Source organism: Harpia harpyja, chromosome 12 (genome assembly GCF_026419915.1).
Source record: "Harpia harpyja isolate bHarHar1 chromosome 12, bHarHar1 primary haplotype, whole genome shotgun sequence".
In the NCBI taxonomy this organism is placed as follows: domain Eukaryota; kingdom Metazoa; phylum Chordata; class Aves; order Accipitriformes; family Accipitridae; genus Harpia; species Harpia harpyja.
Genome location: NC_068951.1, coordinates 34,881,227 through 34,896,741, shown reverse-complemented (window position 1 = coordinate 34,896,741; position 15,515 = coordinate 34,881,227). Strand labels below are relative to the sequence as shown.

General features: G+C 40.9%; 1 protein-coding gene across 3 annotated transcripts; it reads left to right on the top strand.

Moving 5' to 3' along the window:
* The first annotated feature begins 1,234 nt into the window (after window positions 1–1,234).
* Window positions 1,235–14,903, top strand: RFC4 (replication factor C subunit 4). Of its 3 annotated transcripts, XR_008237671.1 has the most exons (11): window positions 1,235–1,535; window positions 2,165–2,243; window positions 6,916–6,995; window positions 8,168–8,287; window positions 9,186–9,329; window positions 9,628–9,748; window positions 10,202–10,327; window positions 11,956–12,036; window positions 13,819–13,935; window positions 14,324–14,446; window positions 14,668–14,757. XR_008237671.1 is itself a non-coding variant. In XM_052804901.1 (10 exons), exons 1-10 carry the CDS (start codon window positions 1,402–1,404, stop codon window positions 14,761–14,763), a joined length of 1,098 nt encoding a protein of 365 aa, XP_052660861.1. In that variant the 5' UTR covers window positions 1,235–1,401; the 3' UTR covers window positions 14,764–14,903. The 3 variants fall into 3 exon arrangements, 2 of the variants coding, with proteins under 2 accessions (XP_052660861.1, XP_052660862.1); XM_052804901.1 differs by lacking the exon at window positions 14,324–14,446 and having other exon boundaries at window positions 14,668–14,903; XM_052804902.1 differs by lacking the exon at window positions 14,668–14,757 and having other exon boundaries at window positions 14,328–14,442.
* Window positions 14,904–15,515: the final 612 nt, after the last annotated feature.

Below are 15,515 nucleotides of genomic sequence, written 5' to 3'. Positions count from 1 at the left end.
TAGCAGAATGCCAGATGAGAGGAAACAGCTTATTTAAAATTGCCCAGACAAGGATTACAGGCTTGTCTCACTGATAGAATGAGGTATTTTCAGCCTAAATTCTTTCCTGCATCTCCTTTTCCCAAGACTATTCATCTGTTGCCATAGAGACCATTTCCAACCTACTCTTTTCCCTTGCACAGGTTCTATTCTGGGTGATCACTACTGTGGCTGCCCAGGCCACTCTGGCTGTGCCTCGTGCCCAGGAGTAGCCAAGGGGAAATAGTAAAGCAGAAGATCTGCAACCACACAATATACAGCTGCTGGTAGCAGAATTGCTTTTGTTTTTTATCCACAAAGCTGGTACATAATTGGGAGGGTAAGCTGTAGCTACCCAGCGCATGAAAATGTGGGCGTGCATCACGACTGCCGAATCTGCCAGGATGCTTTTTTGTCATTTAAAGGGAACTGTCACATCAATCACACCCCTCATTTTTTTCCTGGCTTTGCTGTAATGGAGATCATTAGAATTAACGGGGAAACAAAAAGGATTCACTTCCACTTCACTGGTAGCTTTTGCACAAATAACCCCCGCGCCTGCACACCTGGGGTAGCTGCTCGCATGGCAATAGCAAGGGCCGGAGGAGGTTTGAGCAGCGACGGCCATACAACCGCAAATCGCCAGGAGCAGCTGGGGCAGGACAGGCCTGAGACAGACTCCGGCTTTCGTGGGTTTCACTTCCAGTGACCCACAAGACGCACCGCAGCCGCCAGGCGAGGGCAGCAGCCCCCGCCCCAGGGCCGCAATGGCTCCCACCTCTTGACAGAAGAGGCCCCTCCTCCGCTTGCTTTCGGCGCTGCTTTGGTACGGGGCTTTCCCCCCCCCCCCCCTTCACTTGCTGGGGAAGGGGCAGTTGTGAGGGATGGCGAGGAGAGGGCGGCAACCGCCCGGCACCCCGCCGGGGCCGCCCTGAGGAAGAAGCGCGGCCATGGCGCCCTGAGGTAACGTCACCGCCCGGCACCGCCCGCTCCCCGCCCTGCGCGCGCGCACCCCCACCGCCACTCCCCCCTCCCCGCTTCAGAAACCGGAGCGTGCGCAGAGCTGCCGCCGGGCGCCGCGCGGCCCTTGAGCTCCTAGGCGTTACGTCAGCGCCCGTCTCCACGGCGGGGCCGAGCTCTGTGGTTGGCTCTCGGCAGGCGGAAGCGGCCTCGCCCCCTGCCGGTGGCGGGTTGGCGGGAAGGGCCTGTGGGGCCTGTGGGGCCTGTGGTGCGGTGGGCTCGCTCGCTCGCTCGCTGCGGGCTGTGTGTGGGCTGTGCTCGGCCTAACGGCTGGGCTGAGGGGCGTGAGGCTGTGAGGTGAAGGCGGCGGCCGGGCCGGGTCCGGCCCAGCCCAGCCCAGCCCAGTCCAGTCCAGTCGGAACCATGCAGGCCTTCCTCAAAGGCCCGTCTTCCATCAGCACCAAGCCCCCCGCTGCCAAGGAGAAGGGCGCAGCCGGCGCAGCGGGGAGCAGCGGGGAGGGCAAGAAGCTCAAACCCATCCCCTGGGTGGAGAAATAGTAAGGGCTTTTCTGGGGCAGTGGGGTCGCAGGCAGGGGTGGCAGTGGCTGGTCGGGTGTGTGGGGGGGTTGGATCTGGAGGGGGTGTGTGGAAGAGGGGGTGGGTGCATAGCAAAGGGGGTTGTAGCTGTAGGTGTCTCCCACCTGGGAGAACAGCTTTAACTTTTTCTGTTGTGAGGGAAAACCAGCACTGTGAGCTACTGTAAGAGCCCTTTGTTGGTGTTAACTGAGCAGCAAATGCTTGCATCGCTCATGTCAAGCGGTGCCGTTTCATCGCTGTGGCTTGGTGCAGAAGTGCATTAAATGCTTCGGTTTTGAGAAGCTTTTATCAGCTCAAAAATTGGTAAAATATTGCAGTCTGCAATATAGGTCTGCTTCTAAAGACAGCTCAGGCAGATGTTTACAATAGAAATAGACAAACAGCTTCCTGAGAAATTAGATCACTTCAGTAATACAGACCAGAGGCATTAGACAGGTTTCCCGTTACGATTTTGACCTCAACTACAAAACTTGCTGTAATTCTTCAGTACCTGATGTGATCAGAAAGGGAAATGGTTTTTTTTCTCAATTTCAAGCTTCTTCTGAAACTGTGTTAGTTCATAAATTGCATTTAATGTCTTTTCATTTAGTCGCCCCAAAAATGTGGATGAAGTTGCCTTCCAGGATGAAGTTGTTGCTGTGCTGAAAAAGTCCTTGGAAGGTGCTGATGTGAGTGTAATGATAACATCTACCCAATCAGTATGTTTAGGCAGAAACTTTAGCCAGTGGTAACAAAAACTTCTCTTTTCTAACTCGGCAATGATAATTTTTACAGTGGTACTTTACTAACAAGCTAAGTGGCTTCCTTGTAGTATGTTGTGATATATGTGTGAAATTTGTGATGTTTCCAGCCCTCTGGACATTGTAAAATTGCCAGCTCTGTATTACAGTTTGGAATTTTTCTGGAAAAGCTCAGTTGGTAAACTTCTTGTTAATAGTTTCAAATATGGAAAGGCTTTTGTTGTCTCTGCACTACTATTCAGCTAGTACTTTTGACATTTGTGTTTAAGAGGAGAGGGGAGATCTTTCTTTCATAGAAAAGTCTGGATTGCCAGTCATTCCTAAACAGTTCTAGTGATCTATTAGTGCTTCTGTGAAACTGCTAAACGTTAAAACAAATATACTGTTTGCTAATGAGGGAAGTTTAAGTTGCAAGTGCCGGGTCTACTACTTAGATAGTGATCCCCCAATTTTTTGCATTAAAGTTTTGAGGTAAGTCTCTTTTGGCTTTAAAAAGCTAAGTATGACAATTGCACTAACGTCACTCCTGTGTTGGCATCTGTGACCTAAGAATATAAAGAGGGTGAGCAGAGCATTTTTAGTTGCTTTTGTTTACACTTGCGTGTGCTTTTGGATAAAAATTTGGTAAATATATTCAGTATGAATGATGGTTATTTCCTCCAAACCAGATGATGGGGAGGTGGAGGGACTGAAGGGAGAAATAAAGTAGGTAGCCAAGAAATGGCTGTGCTTTTTTGCAAATCTGGTCAATTCCTTCCTTTGTACATGCTGAGACTTTTTGCTCCACTTTTCCACCTAGAAGGGTCATTCTTGTGCTCCAAAAGCTGTTTCTGTTTTCATGGACTGCTAATGCCAGCTGAAGTGGTTGGTAAGGATGTTCTGAAAATGACATTTGTGTTATGGCTCTCTGCTCACCAAGAGCTAAAACAAACAATTTGGACCTTCCAGAGTTTTATGCAAGAAGCCTTTCACTTGTAGTGTGCTCTGATGCGCAATATGCACAGGTAGTCTTTGGGATTTGAAAATTTTATCTTAAGACAATTTGCTCTGCAGTTCTGGTTTTGACTAATATGAGCCCATTTCTATCTGAAAATATTCATTTAATCAGAACTTGCAAAAGCAGAAGTACCTTATGTGTTTTAGTGTAGGGAGCCAAAATGAAGCTGGTATGACAGAACTGGGAAAGACTTGTATAATTTCTTTCTTTAGTTCATGTCTCCAGATTCAATTTACTTTGAGAATGCTGTTGTAATGTGACCTTGTCATGAAATGTTGTACCCATAGAAATCTGGGTTTCAACAGCAATGCTGCTATATTATAGTATTTGTACAGTTGAGGTAATTAGTCAGGAACTATTAATAGCTAAGGAGAAATGAGGTGCTGCCACCTATTCTGTTTGGACATATCAGTCATGTAACTTTGCTTAGGTGATGGGTTGTGAAGTTCTATTTTGAGCAACAGCTATTTAAAACCTTACAGCTTCTGGATCAGCAATGTTTCTCAGGTTATGAGCCTAGTACACTTGTGTTGACTTTTTGCCTTCTGAGTTGAAAAGGCAAATTATAACTTCTGCTTATGGTTACAGGCTTTGTATTTTGCTATAGCTACCCAAACTCAGCAAGGCATTTGAGAACAAAATCATGCAAGTACTTTAAAATATTTGATGCTTTTAAAATCTGGACATTTTTGTTAATTCTTGAATGGGCTTATTGTGTCAAAAAGGCAAAAGTGTAATTTAAACTCTGAGGTGACTGGTACTTATTTCAGAAGTTCTTACTGAATTTGGAGGTCTAATGAGATCAAAGAAACAGCTGTGACAACACTGTAGGTTTGTGTAATGTGCTTTATTTAAACCTTAGTGTTGAAAATGGAGAGCCAGTCCTTTGTTGATTGGCCTGTATTTGTGGGCCTTGGTTTGGGAGCTGCTCAATGGAGCAGGACTTTTAAGTCCCTGATATATCTTCATCTGTAATAACAAGCATCTGTCTTGTTATAAACTGGGGAGTCCAGAGTCCAAGTGGTTTTGAACTGGAGGAGTTTATTTCTGTCTGCCAGGACTTGATTTGTTGTTGCTTTTTGCAAAGAAACTGACAAGTGTCATAGTATTCTTTCATTTTCATTTACTTGGTGATATCCTAATGACTGAAAAGGGAGTTAGGTGTAGGATTATCATTGCAATTTACATCTTCACTTGTACTGAAACTTCTAGAAAAGGAGTTGGGGTTTGCACTATATGCTGTAACTTTCCCATAAGCAGGGTGATGCCTGCAGGTATCCTGCTTACCCCTGGCAAGCATGGAAAAATGGATAACCAGATCAGGTTGCAGTCTGTTTAAAAATACTGCCACAGTTACATAAAGGACTAGGCTGTCCTTGCTGAAAAGTAGTGTAAATACTGGTTATAACTTCAGGGAGAAACAAGCAGAAAGGAGGCTGAAACAGAAACAGTAGTAAAGTATGGGTTTAATGGAATTAGGAAACAGATTCTTATTAAAACTTTTTACCTGCTAATGCTTGTTTTGAGAACTAGTAGAGTGTGAAATAGCACAGAGGCATGAAATTATAAATCTCCACAAAAATGTCTACCCTTGCAGGGTGCTAACCTAACACAGTTTTTGGTGAATTTTCAGCTGTCATTCAGTAAATACTTCCTCTCCCTGGAGCTTTCCTAAAAGATATAGGGGGATAATAATGTTGTGGTAGCTAATTAAACTTGAAAAAACATTTGTTAGTACTGGATGCTGTTTACTTTTTAGTAACTAGGGAAATAAGCAACGAATGATTGGCAGAAAGAGCAGGCAAAACTTGAAATGGATTTATTTACTATAAATTGATTAAAGATCGAAATTCTTCTATCTGTACTTTTACAGTACGTACACAGTTGAATCTGTTCTCTGTGTCTTATCTTAGTTGTTAAAATGGGATGCTTGTTACCAAACTGCTCTGTCTCTATTTCATTTTCTGATTATGGATTGTGTACTCCTGCATTTTTCTCTGCTTTTGGATGTCTTTGGTTTTGCTGTTCCCATTCTGTCTGCATTGCCTGCTATGTTCAGCATAAAATTCTCTAATCTAATTTTAGTTGACTCTTTTTAAAAACAGAACATTTATTAAGGGCTGGAAATCAAGTCAGACTGAGAGGTTTGTCTTTTTGCTATTGATTGGAGGGGACTCTTGGAGTCTTGTTCTGAGAATGTAGAACTGGAACATCCCCTGCTGTCAAAAGCAGCAGTTTTAAAGTACAACCTGATAATTCGTAAGAGGGATTACTTGAAATAGTAGTATAGAAAGCTATCACTCCTATGCTAATTAGAAAGCTTGATTTCAGCCAAAATTTAGCATGGCTGACTTACAGAAATTTGGTTTATGCCAACTTTGTTCTGTGTCCCTGCATTGCTCTGATAGGGACATCAGTCATTCCCTCTCAGCTTTGTTTTGCTGAGCTAACTAAATCAAACCCTTTAAAATGAAAGTTCTCATAAGATAGGCTCTTCACTCGTTTAATCACCTTTCCCAGTTTGGATTCATCATTCTTGACTAAGGGTGACCTGAACTGTGTGTAGCTTTCCAGAGGAAGTCTTATTAACCCCTGTTAGCATTAATAATTTTTCATCTGTATTGAAAGTGCACATTCTAGGGCCACAGTGTTACATAGGCTTACACTGTTCCTCTGACTGACAGACAAAACAGTCAGCTTTTATTTTATTCCAGCTGATGAATTCCAGATGTCTAGCAGATATTTAATTATATTCTCAAATTGTGAGATTTTATGCTTTGTGCTGTTAAATGTCATCCTATAATTATTACTGCAGTCTTTGCTGTGCTGCTTTGATCTTCCTGTGTCAGCATATTTCTTTAATGCATTCCTATTTTTCATGCTGAGATTATTAATTAAATTATTTGAAGGAGCAGTTAACCTATTCTCTTTAAGAAATTCCACTGGTCTCTTCCTTTGAAAAACCTTTGGATGTATGTAGAAATTCGCCAGCGCTATGCTTTCCAGTCGGTTGTTGCAAGCATCTCTGTGATTAGTGTTAGGTTATGTCTGCATTGCACTCACTGCAGTATAGTGCAGGCATTCACAAGCTACCTGACTGCGGTGGAGTTAATGGTAGCACAGAATTCACAGCATGGCTTGAAAAGGCAGTCTGGGGAGCTGAGAAAGTAAGGGATAGTTAACCTGTGACAGATTTTTGTCACAGCTCACTGCTAGTATTATCCAGACTATTTGAAGGGCATCCTTGGATACATTTGCATGTCACTGCAGTCATAACAGTAAGTTCTATAAGCTTTAGTGATCTCAGACGTGACCTGGAGGGAATATATCAACATAAGATATAAATTGAAGTATCAATTTTGATAGACTATGTGATGGTGCCACCAAATAACAGCTTGTTCATGCAGTGTTATAAACAGCAACTGTTTGTCGTCCTTTTAGAGCACTATGTGCAATGACCTAGAAGTGAGAGACTTGGCATTATTTACCAGGAGGAGTAGATAGTTTCTGTTCTATTAGGTGCTCAGATTTTCAGTAGGTTTTCTTGTTTGTGGTTTGTTTTGTTTATTTGCCTTTCTTAAAAATGGTGCCTTGCTGTTTCAGCTTCCCAATCTGTTGTTCTATGGCCCACCTGGAACTGGAAAGACTTCCACTATTTTAGCAGCTGCTAGAGAACTCTATGGGTAAGCTGGAATCCAGTTGCTTTGGTGTAATCAACGATCACATGTCTTCTAATCATGTGACGGAGTGCCTTTTGTCATTGCCTGTTCTGATGTAGCTTCTAGGTCTTTTTCAGGAATATCTTTACATTCTAATTTGGCACTAACATGAGATTTCTTTCTTATTTGTCCTGTCACAAGTCATTGATTTCTGTTATCAATATAGACTTAATACACTTGAGACTAGCAGCCATGTAACCCTATAGCAAAGAGTATGAAAAGAAATGGCTTACTGACCTTTGTAAAGGAATTCCAATTTTAATGGTATATTCAGTAAGTTGTTAGCTACACACAGATCTCAAAGTACTTCATAAAATGTCTTAATTGTAATCTTTCCGTTATGCACCATTGAATTGCTTCTGGAAGTAATATTGGGAGTTAGACTAAAATTCAGCCTATGTACATTCATCAACTCACTTGTAACACTTGGGAGTTTTTGAGTAGTGAATTCAGTGACCCATGAGCAAAAAATGGATGAGGAGGTGGTTTGATATTATGATCAAATCTAATGTTGACTTTAGTACCTCCCCCTGGCCTTCCATTGTCATCTTTAATTTTTGGCTCATGTTGTTTTTTGGAGAGACCCACTTCTAGTTTAATAGTAGGAAGACAACTCCACATTGTGTGTCCATTTGAATTCCCAGAACTTAAATCCACTGTATTTTTTTTTTTTTTTTTTTTTAATTAGAGGTGCTGCTGTATAGTACTGCTGCTAAATACTGTTTGAATTATACTTTCTAGGTATTTCTTTCTGGTAGTATTGCAATGGCAGAACACGGCCAGTGACTCTATCTAGGCATTTTACTGGTTCTTCCACATTGCTTACAGCATATAAGTAGGAAGGCATATAATATAGCGCTCTGAACTTATGAAGCCAACTTCCTACTTTTTTTCCTGGATAACTGATGTAATTTTACACTTCATTGTTTTCTGAAGTCTGGGAGGCAATTGTAAAAATAGCTAATGGAAATTCATACCTAACATTTAATGATCTCAACTGTCTTTTAACAAAGTATGTTATTTTGTAGTGCTGGCAAAGATAATACTTGCCATTCAAAAAGGCTAGAAGGGTTGCTGATATACTTTATAAGCTGCTAACCCTTGTAATGATACATGTTGTAATAAAAATTTTGCAGGCCTGAATTATTCCGGCAAAGAGTCCTTGAGTTAAATGCTTCTGATGAGCGTGGAATACAAGTGATTCGGGAAAAAGTGAAGGCTTTTGCTCAGCTAACTGCATCTGGAAGCCGTTCAGAGTAAGTGCTGGATCAAACCCCTCTTGCTTAGGACAAAGCAGACGGTTGGTTTTGTTTAGGTTAACTTTATAACTCTAATATAAATGATGGATCAGCACTGCCCAGAAGTTTGCAACACACACAGTGCTTTGGCTAAGCTTTGACTTCATGTAATTTCATGTTGAGAGTTTGAATACCTGGGGGGAACTTTTACTAGTACTGTTAGAGAGAGGCAGACAGGGAAAACCCCAAAAGATCAAGCCTTCTAGATGTGGTGATACGTTGTTGCCTTTTCAAATATTGTCTGACTACCATAGGAAAGCTTCTTTGGGTAAATTGAGGTGGAAGTTACTTGCCTAGTACTTCTAATCTGCAGCATCTCGTACAAGATAGGTGCTAGTTTATAAGATGCTAACAAGACTCTGGTGTTAGGTGGTGAGAAGCCCTGTGCAGGTGAAGCCGTATATGTGGAAAAAACAGATTGTGGAAATAGCAGGAAGAAACTGCATGCCAGGTCTATCTGGCAAGAAATGGTCTTGTGTACTGAAATTAGTCTGTTGCTGTGTTCTTTGAAGTTCAGGGAATCAGGAAGCCTGTAAAAAGAAGAACTGCATTAGTTGTTGAAAGAAGAAACTTAAAGCAAGAGTACGTATTTTAGAGGACTTTTGCAGTATTCAAGTGCTGGTCTTTCTGTGGGAACCCAGTCGTCCCCCCCCTTTATTACAAATATTACAAATATTAGTCCTTTATCTAAAAATAATTAAAAAAAGATTGAACCTCTGAATACGTTCTATTTATCGGGTATAAATACTTAAGTAAAATATAACTTGCTATTTGCAGTGGGGTTTTTTGTTGGTTTTTTTTTTTACTTTGTCTATACATTGCATGTCTCTTGGTTAACAGATTTCTTATCTTTCAGTGGTAAAGTTTGTCCTCCTTTTAAAATTGTAATCCTGGATGAAGCAGACTCAATGACTTCAGCAGCCCAGGCAGCCTTAAGACGCACAATGGAAAAAGAATCTAAAACAACACGTTTCTGCCTTATTTGTAACTACATCAGCAGGTATGTGTCAAATTTGTTGCTTATTTGGACTTGTTGCCCCTCCTGTACTCTAGTCTTCTTTGGTCGTGTCCCCCCCCCCCCCACCGCACTGAGAGGTTGATACCTAGTTTTCATAGTTTTCAGTTAATAGAGATCTAGCTATGTGAATACAAGACTGAAGACAATGTTTAGGTTTCAACTAATTTTTTACAGTGTTGCAGTTTTACAGTTATGTTGCCCTTTTCTGCCTTGATAGCTTTATCTGTATGAACTTCACCCATGCATTCATTTACCAAACACTTACCTTCCTTTCTTTCAGAATAATTGAACCTTTAACATCTCGATGCTCCAAATTCCGCTTCAAGCCTTTGTCAGACAAAATCCAACAGCAGAGGCTATTGGATGTTTCTGAGAAGGAACATGTGAAAATCAGCAGTGAGGTAACTTCATGGTTGCCATGTAACTTTATTCCTTAATCCAGTGCATAATTGCATTGCAGTGAAAGGGGCTAAGTCAAGATACTTTTCCAGACTGCTCAATTTTATTAAATACAATATAAAAACTCATTAGCTATTATCTTCCTTCCATAGATGGGATGAATTTTAAGAGTCTTCCTAAAACCAGTGAAATGTCCACTAGGGAAAACTGAAGCAAAACTATAGGGCTTTTTGTTCTGTGCTGAGTATACTTGCATTAAACCATGCTTCATTCCAAAATTGCCAGCACACATTTATATTACTGAGAGATTGCTTTGTACCTTGTGTATTGTGCCTGTCTGTGATAATCTGCTTTATGCACTACTTGATGTTTTAAAATCAATGTGCTGAGAAGGTGTACTGGATTTTAATTAACAGTGAACATATAACTTGGCATTTTCTGACATCATCTTTCAGGCAGTATCGTACCTTGTTAAAGTGTCAGAAGGGGACTTAAGAAAAGCAATTACTTTTCTTCAAAGTGCCACTCGCCTAATGGGTGGGAAAGAGATCACAGAGAAGATAGTCACTGAAATTGCTGGGGTAAGCTATGCTTTACAGTTTCTTCTGTAATTAGTCTGAAAAGCATTTTTGTAGTAAGTCTACTTGCTACCTGTATCTACCTTTGCTCTAAGTTTGATTAAAAAAATTGTTTTATACCCATTAGTATTGCAGTATGGTACCGATACACTGTCCACCAGAATTTTAAAGACTGCCTGATTCTATACACTTACTACATAGCAAGTTTCTAGCAACTTATTCTGTAAGTCAAGGAAAACTGTAAAATAGTCTTATAACTCAAACTGAAGTTGAAATATTCTGCCCACGAATGCAAAATGTATTGCCTTTTGTGGGAGAGTAGACTAGAACATCTTTTTGGTGCTTTTATATATGTGTGTGTACATAAGTATAGATCATTGCAATATATGGTTTGGAAACACCACAGGGGAATGACTTCCAGTAGCAGCTCATTTTCAACTTAACATTCACAGTGACAGTGTCTCTTCAAGGATCTGTGTTGATTTTGCTTTTTAACAAAATAGCAGTGATTTCTTCCAGAATGACATAGGTAATACTGACAAGGACAGGAGAAACCTGAGAGGAAATGCATTTAATAAAACTTGTGTGAAGGTGTTCCTATAGCAGCAAAATACTTACCCCATAAGCAAAGAAATGTGAGATTAGGAGTTGAGGAGCTGAAAATTAAATGGGCTTTAATGATGGACACACTTCCCTTGAAGGTGCTACTACCATAGCTAATTGTAAGGATTGTGAGGTTTTCACTTTGATGGAACCAGAGGCAATTGCTACTGTGCATGTTTTACAGAATAGTTTTAAACAATTTTCTCAGTGAACTAATTGTTCAGTTTTGCGTATCTAGCTGTAGAAAAGGGCTGGATTTCACTTACAGGTATCTGTAAATCTCAATTTCTAAGAAACCTGACAGAAGTTGACTGTAATGATAGGAAAGAGAAGCATGAAATTCCGTTATTGAATAATGCTTGTTTAAACCAAAGGAACCCAACTTTACATCTTCATAAAGACTTCAAGTTCTTGGTTGTACATAACTTTTGTGACCCTGGAGTGACCTTAGTACAAAAGATTAATAAAGAAGCTTTGAAACTGAACTGTCCAGGCCCTCAACTGACAGGAGTGAGTAGAGGGGAGAACATGGGCAGGGCTTTTCTGCTCAGAGCTAAATAATCGCATGTCAACTTTTTTTCTTCTGATGTATTGTCTGATCTTGTTGCATTGGGCTTTTTTTGTGTGTCCCTGGTGCATCACTGGAGAGAAAACCGATTTGCTGTTTTGCTTAGGTGTAGAATGGTACAGAAAGCATTGGCTGATCTAATTGTTGAAGTAGGTCCTCCACTTAGTGTCCTGAATAAGTGATTGTGTGTTGGATTTATGAAGGTGACTTTGACAATTCACTATCATTATATAGTTTTTATTTTAGTATCACCAATATAGGACAAATATTACAGCCTTGCTCTCACTCTTAAAATTTAGCTAGTCTGTCTTATATACTGGCTTGAAAGTTGTTGGGTGTGTAGAGGAATGAAATCCTAAAATGGCTTCCTTCATAAGCAGTTTGTATCTGTTACCATAAGCATCAACTTAAAATTGAAGTTTACAAAGTTGAAGTTAAGAAATGTAATTTCTTGTTACAGGTCATCCCTAAAGAAACAACTGATGAGCTGCTATCTGTCTGCCAGAGTGGTTCATTTGAGAAACTGGAAACACTGGCAAAGGTAGAGTCCTCTTAGTGCTCTAGCCTGGATATTTTTCTAGGTCACTGCCCTGTGAATCCTTTGTTGCTGGGCTGCAGCTGAAGAACGTTTGGCCTCAGGTCAGTTAGGATGCACATTTCAGAACCCCTGTCTTTTACCAGTTAGTACTCTGATCTTTCCTTGCTGAGGAAGAGCTGTCAAAGCCGCAAATAAGATTCCCTACCACTGTGACTCTGGCTTTCTCCTGAGTTAAACTGCTGACATGTGGAGCTGTTAGGCTGAATTAGGCAGAGTAGGAATTTCTAGCGAGACACTTGGCACAGGCCTTTAGGACTGTGTCTTCAGTGGACTGGACTAGTCTCTGGACTAGTCACTTCCTTCATTACACGGAAGCTGTGTTAGATCAGAAGTATCTGAATAAAGCTGTAGTAAGTCTTCAGTTTTAAAGTATTTCATGTGAATCTTGCAGTAAACTAGTGATTGTCTTACAAACTGCAGTGACTTAAAATAGATCTTGCCGGAGAAGGCACAAGCTACTGGTATAGAAGTGTATTTATTTTCTTTAATACAGAAAAGGTTCTTACTCTCTTGAAGAATGGGGAATTCCTAATCTCATGAGTTTAAAGGAGGCTCAGACAGTCTTGAACTGGATTTCGAATCAAGGAGTTGTCCCTGACAGAGGGGAGGATGCCATAGTACCATTCTCCCTTCAGGTGAAATGTTCCATGCCTGTATGAAAAAAGCCAGTATTGGTCAGCCTCCTGCTTTTTACTTGGCTGAGCCTTGCTGGATAGTTTGGGCAGGACCTCTGGGTTTGAGTCTGGATTTATTCTCCTGTAAACTTGCAGCAGATCTTAGAATTGTTATGCCAGGATTTTTGAGGATGCCAGTACCTTACACTTTCACATTTACTTACTGTGATGTCTGAAAATGTGTTGATCTTAAGAGGTGATCTTCTAAATCCTTAGAGCTGGTATAGTCTTTCTTCAAACCATGATCTAATCTAATGTAGTAGTTTGGAACTGTTCTCCAGTTTCTAGAGTGGGCATTTCATGGCGGGGGGTGTGTTTCAAATACTAGTGCTCAATATGCAGTTGACACAACTGAAATGCATACTTCTGTAAAGCATGGGTGTATATTTTGCTGTACAGAAAAATAAGGTTGCACCAACTCTTTTTTCATAAATTTCTCCCTCCCTAAATGTCTTCATGGACTACTCTTCTTAATATTTACTGGTTTTGTAACTGGGCATTACTGATTTAAAAAAAAAAAAGCAAGCTATCTTTAGTTGCCATGGCTTGTATTTTACTAAAAAAGTTTTGGCCTTACAGATCTCTGTATGCCTGAGGCTAGCAACTACCAGATGAAGAAAATAAATCAAAGTAGGTGGCACTTTAAAATGTGAAGGCTGTGAAACTGCCACATGATGCTGTGGATGCTAAGCTTTCCTAATTTTAGAATACAATTGGACAGGTTCAGTGGAGGTTGTTAAATGCTTAAAATGTCTCTAGCTCACAAAATCCCCCGAGGTGTAAATTGTCAGAAGCTGGAGGAATATTTGGGCAAAGTAATTGCTATATGCCTGCCGCGCTCTTGCAGTCTTTCCTAGGTGCTCACTTCAGATCCCTGTCAGGTAGGATGCTGGACTGTATACGGACTACTGACTTGTCCTATAAAATTTAAAAGTTCCATGATAAATTTCAGTACAGTCTTTCAGCTCGGACAGAATTTTTCAGATTGGTCTTCCAGTTTGTGGTGTTTCTGCTGCTAAATCATTTCCATTTTCCTCTTTCCCGGACACAGAATCTCATTAATGAAGGGTATGCTGTTGCTCAGCTTGTAAACCAGCTGCATGATACTGTTGTTGAGAGCGAAGATTACAGCGACAAGCAGAAATCTGTCATTGTTGAGAAACTTGCGGTAAGTCTGTAGCTTGAGTTAAAAAAAAAAATTCATCATCTCCACCGATTAATTTTTGTTTACGCACTGTCTCTCCCAAGAAGTATACATAATGATTTATTTTTAGTTCTGAGTGTTTCTTGGTAGAACCTAAATTTTTGTCCTGAGAAATTTCATGAGAAAGACTTGAAATACAGTTAAGTGAATTATTAGGCATATTATATTGTTCTAATGGGACTCAAGCAAGATGTTTGTGGTTTGGTTTTTTTGGGTTTTCTTATTTAATAAGACAAGATTAAGTCAGCACCTAAAAAAACCCTAGGAGGTGCAAAAATGCAAGTTTTTGTTCCGGTGTGTAAAATATACCTTTCCAAAAAAAGAGTTAACTAACTTGCTAAACTTTGACCAGGAAGACAAGACAGCTGTGATGGAGGTTTTGCTAAATTCACTGAAGAAAGGCAGATAGTGTTGATGACCTGCAAGAGTGATGCTCCCAGCAGTTAGTTGCAGAGCAAATGGTGCATCCCTTCCTGTATGTAAACTGTCACGCCTTGGCCTCCTCAAGAAGATGGAGGCCATTTTTCCTGGTATGGTATGATGGGTACGTGATGTGTGACTGCTGGAGAAGTCGTTGCAATTAAGTAAACAGTTGGCGAACTTCATCTTGGTGTTCACCATTGTAACCTGAGAGACAGCTGCCTTCAGCACCACCATTTTAAGAGAGTTTTACCTTCTCTCTTCTTCTCTTTGCAGGAAGTAGACAAATGCTTGGCAGATGGTGCTGATGAATATTTGCAGCTGATGAGTCTCTGTGCCCTTGTGATGCAGCAGCTCACACAGAACACATAACAGCTCCACCAGCAGTGGCTGGCAGCAGAGTAGAGCAGCTTTTTGTTTCATGGGTGGCCAAGGTTCTGAGAGCCAGGGACCTCTGTACTTTTGTACTGGTTTTTGCAATAAAAGGACTGCTTAGCAGTTGGAAAAGCTCATGCTGGAATATTTGATTTTTTTTTTACACTAGGTTAAAGAGATCTCTAGCTGCTGAGGGGCCAGTAATGCTCCTGCTTTGGGGTTGTTGTAGGCTTACATACAGAAAGGTAAATGCATCAAAAATGAGTGTATAAGTCATCAGCAGCTGAAAGCAGAGAAAGGGCAAGTTGTTCCTTCCAGCCCATGTTGCCCTGTTTTCAAAGTATTGACTTAGCAAAATGATCACATCTTTACTGAACACAAGGCTTCAGGCTAACCCAGCTCCTGAGGGAGCGTGTCCCGTGCCACCTCCATCTTGTATCAGACCGTTTAGCATTAAATGCTGAAAAAAAATCACTACTAAATGTATTGCAACACACTTATTTCACCCAAGCTACACTAAGTGTAAGAAAAAATGCAGGGTGAAGGGCATCTGATGTTCTAGAGAAGGTGCTTAGATTTTCTGACTTTTCCACTCTTGCTCACAAGAGCAGTTTTTAAAGCTGTTTGTTAGCTGTATGAAGAACAGTTTTCTGGGGTGGCTGAGCATCCTTGGGGTAGTCTTGGACCCCTGGGTCTGGTCCTTTCATAGATGCTACTTTGAACAGCTGTTGGATTCTGCTTCCTTTAAC

Excerpts from the sequence above, each read along its gene's own strand:
- RFC4 (XM_052804901.1), top strand. The coding sequence starts at position 1,402 with ATGCAGGCCTTCCTCAAAGGCCCGTCTTCCATCAGCACCAAGCCCCCC. Across the intron at positions 9,330-9,627 it reads ATTTGTAACTACATCAGCAG|AATAATTGAACCTTTAACAT; the intron begins GTATGTGTCAAA and ends CCTTTCTTTCAG. Across the intron at positions 10,328-11,955 it reads TAGTCACTGAAATTGCTGGG|GTCATCCCTAAAGAAACAAC; the intron begins GTAAGCTATGCT and ends TTCTTGTTACAG.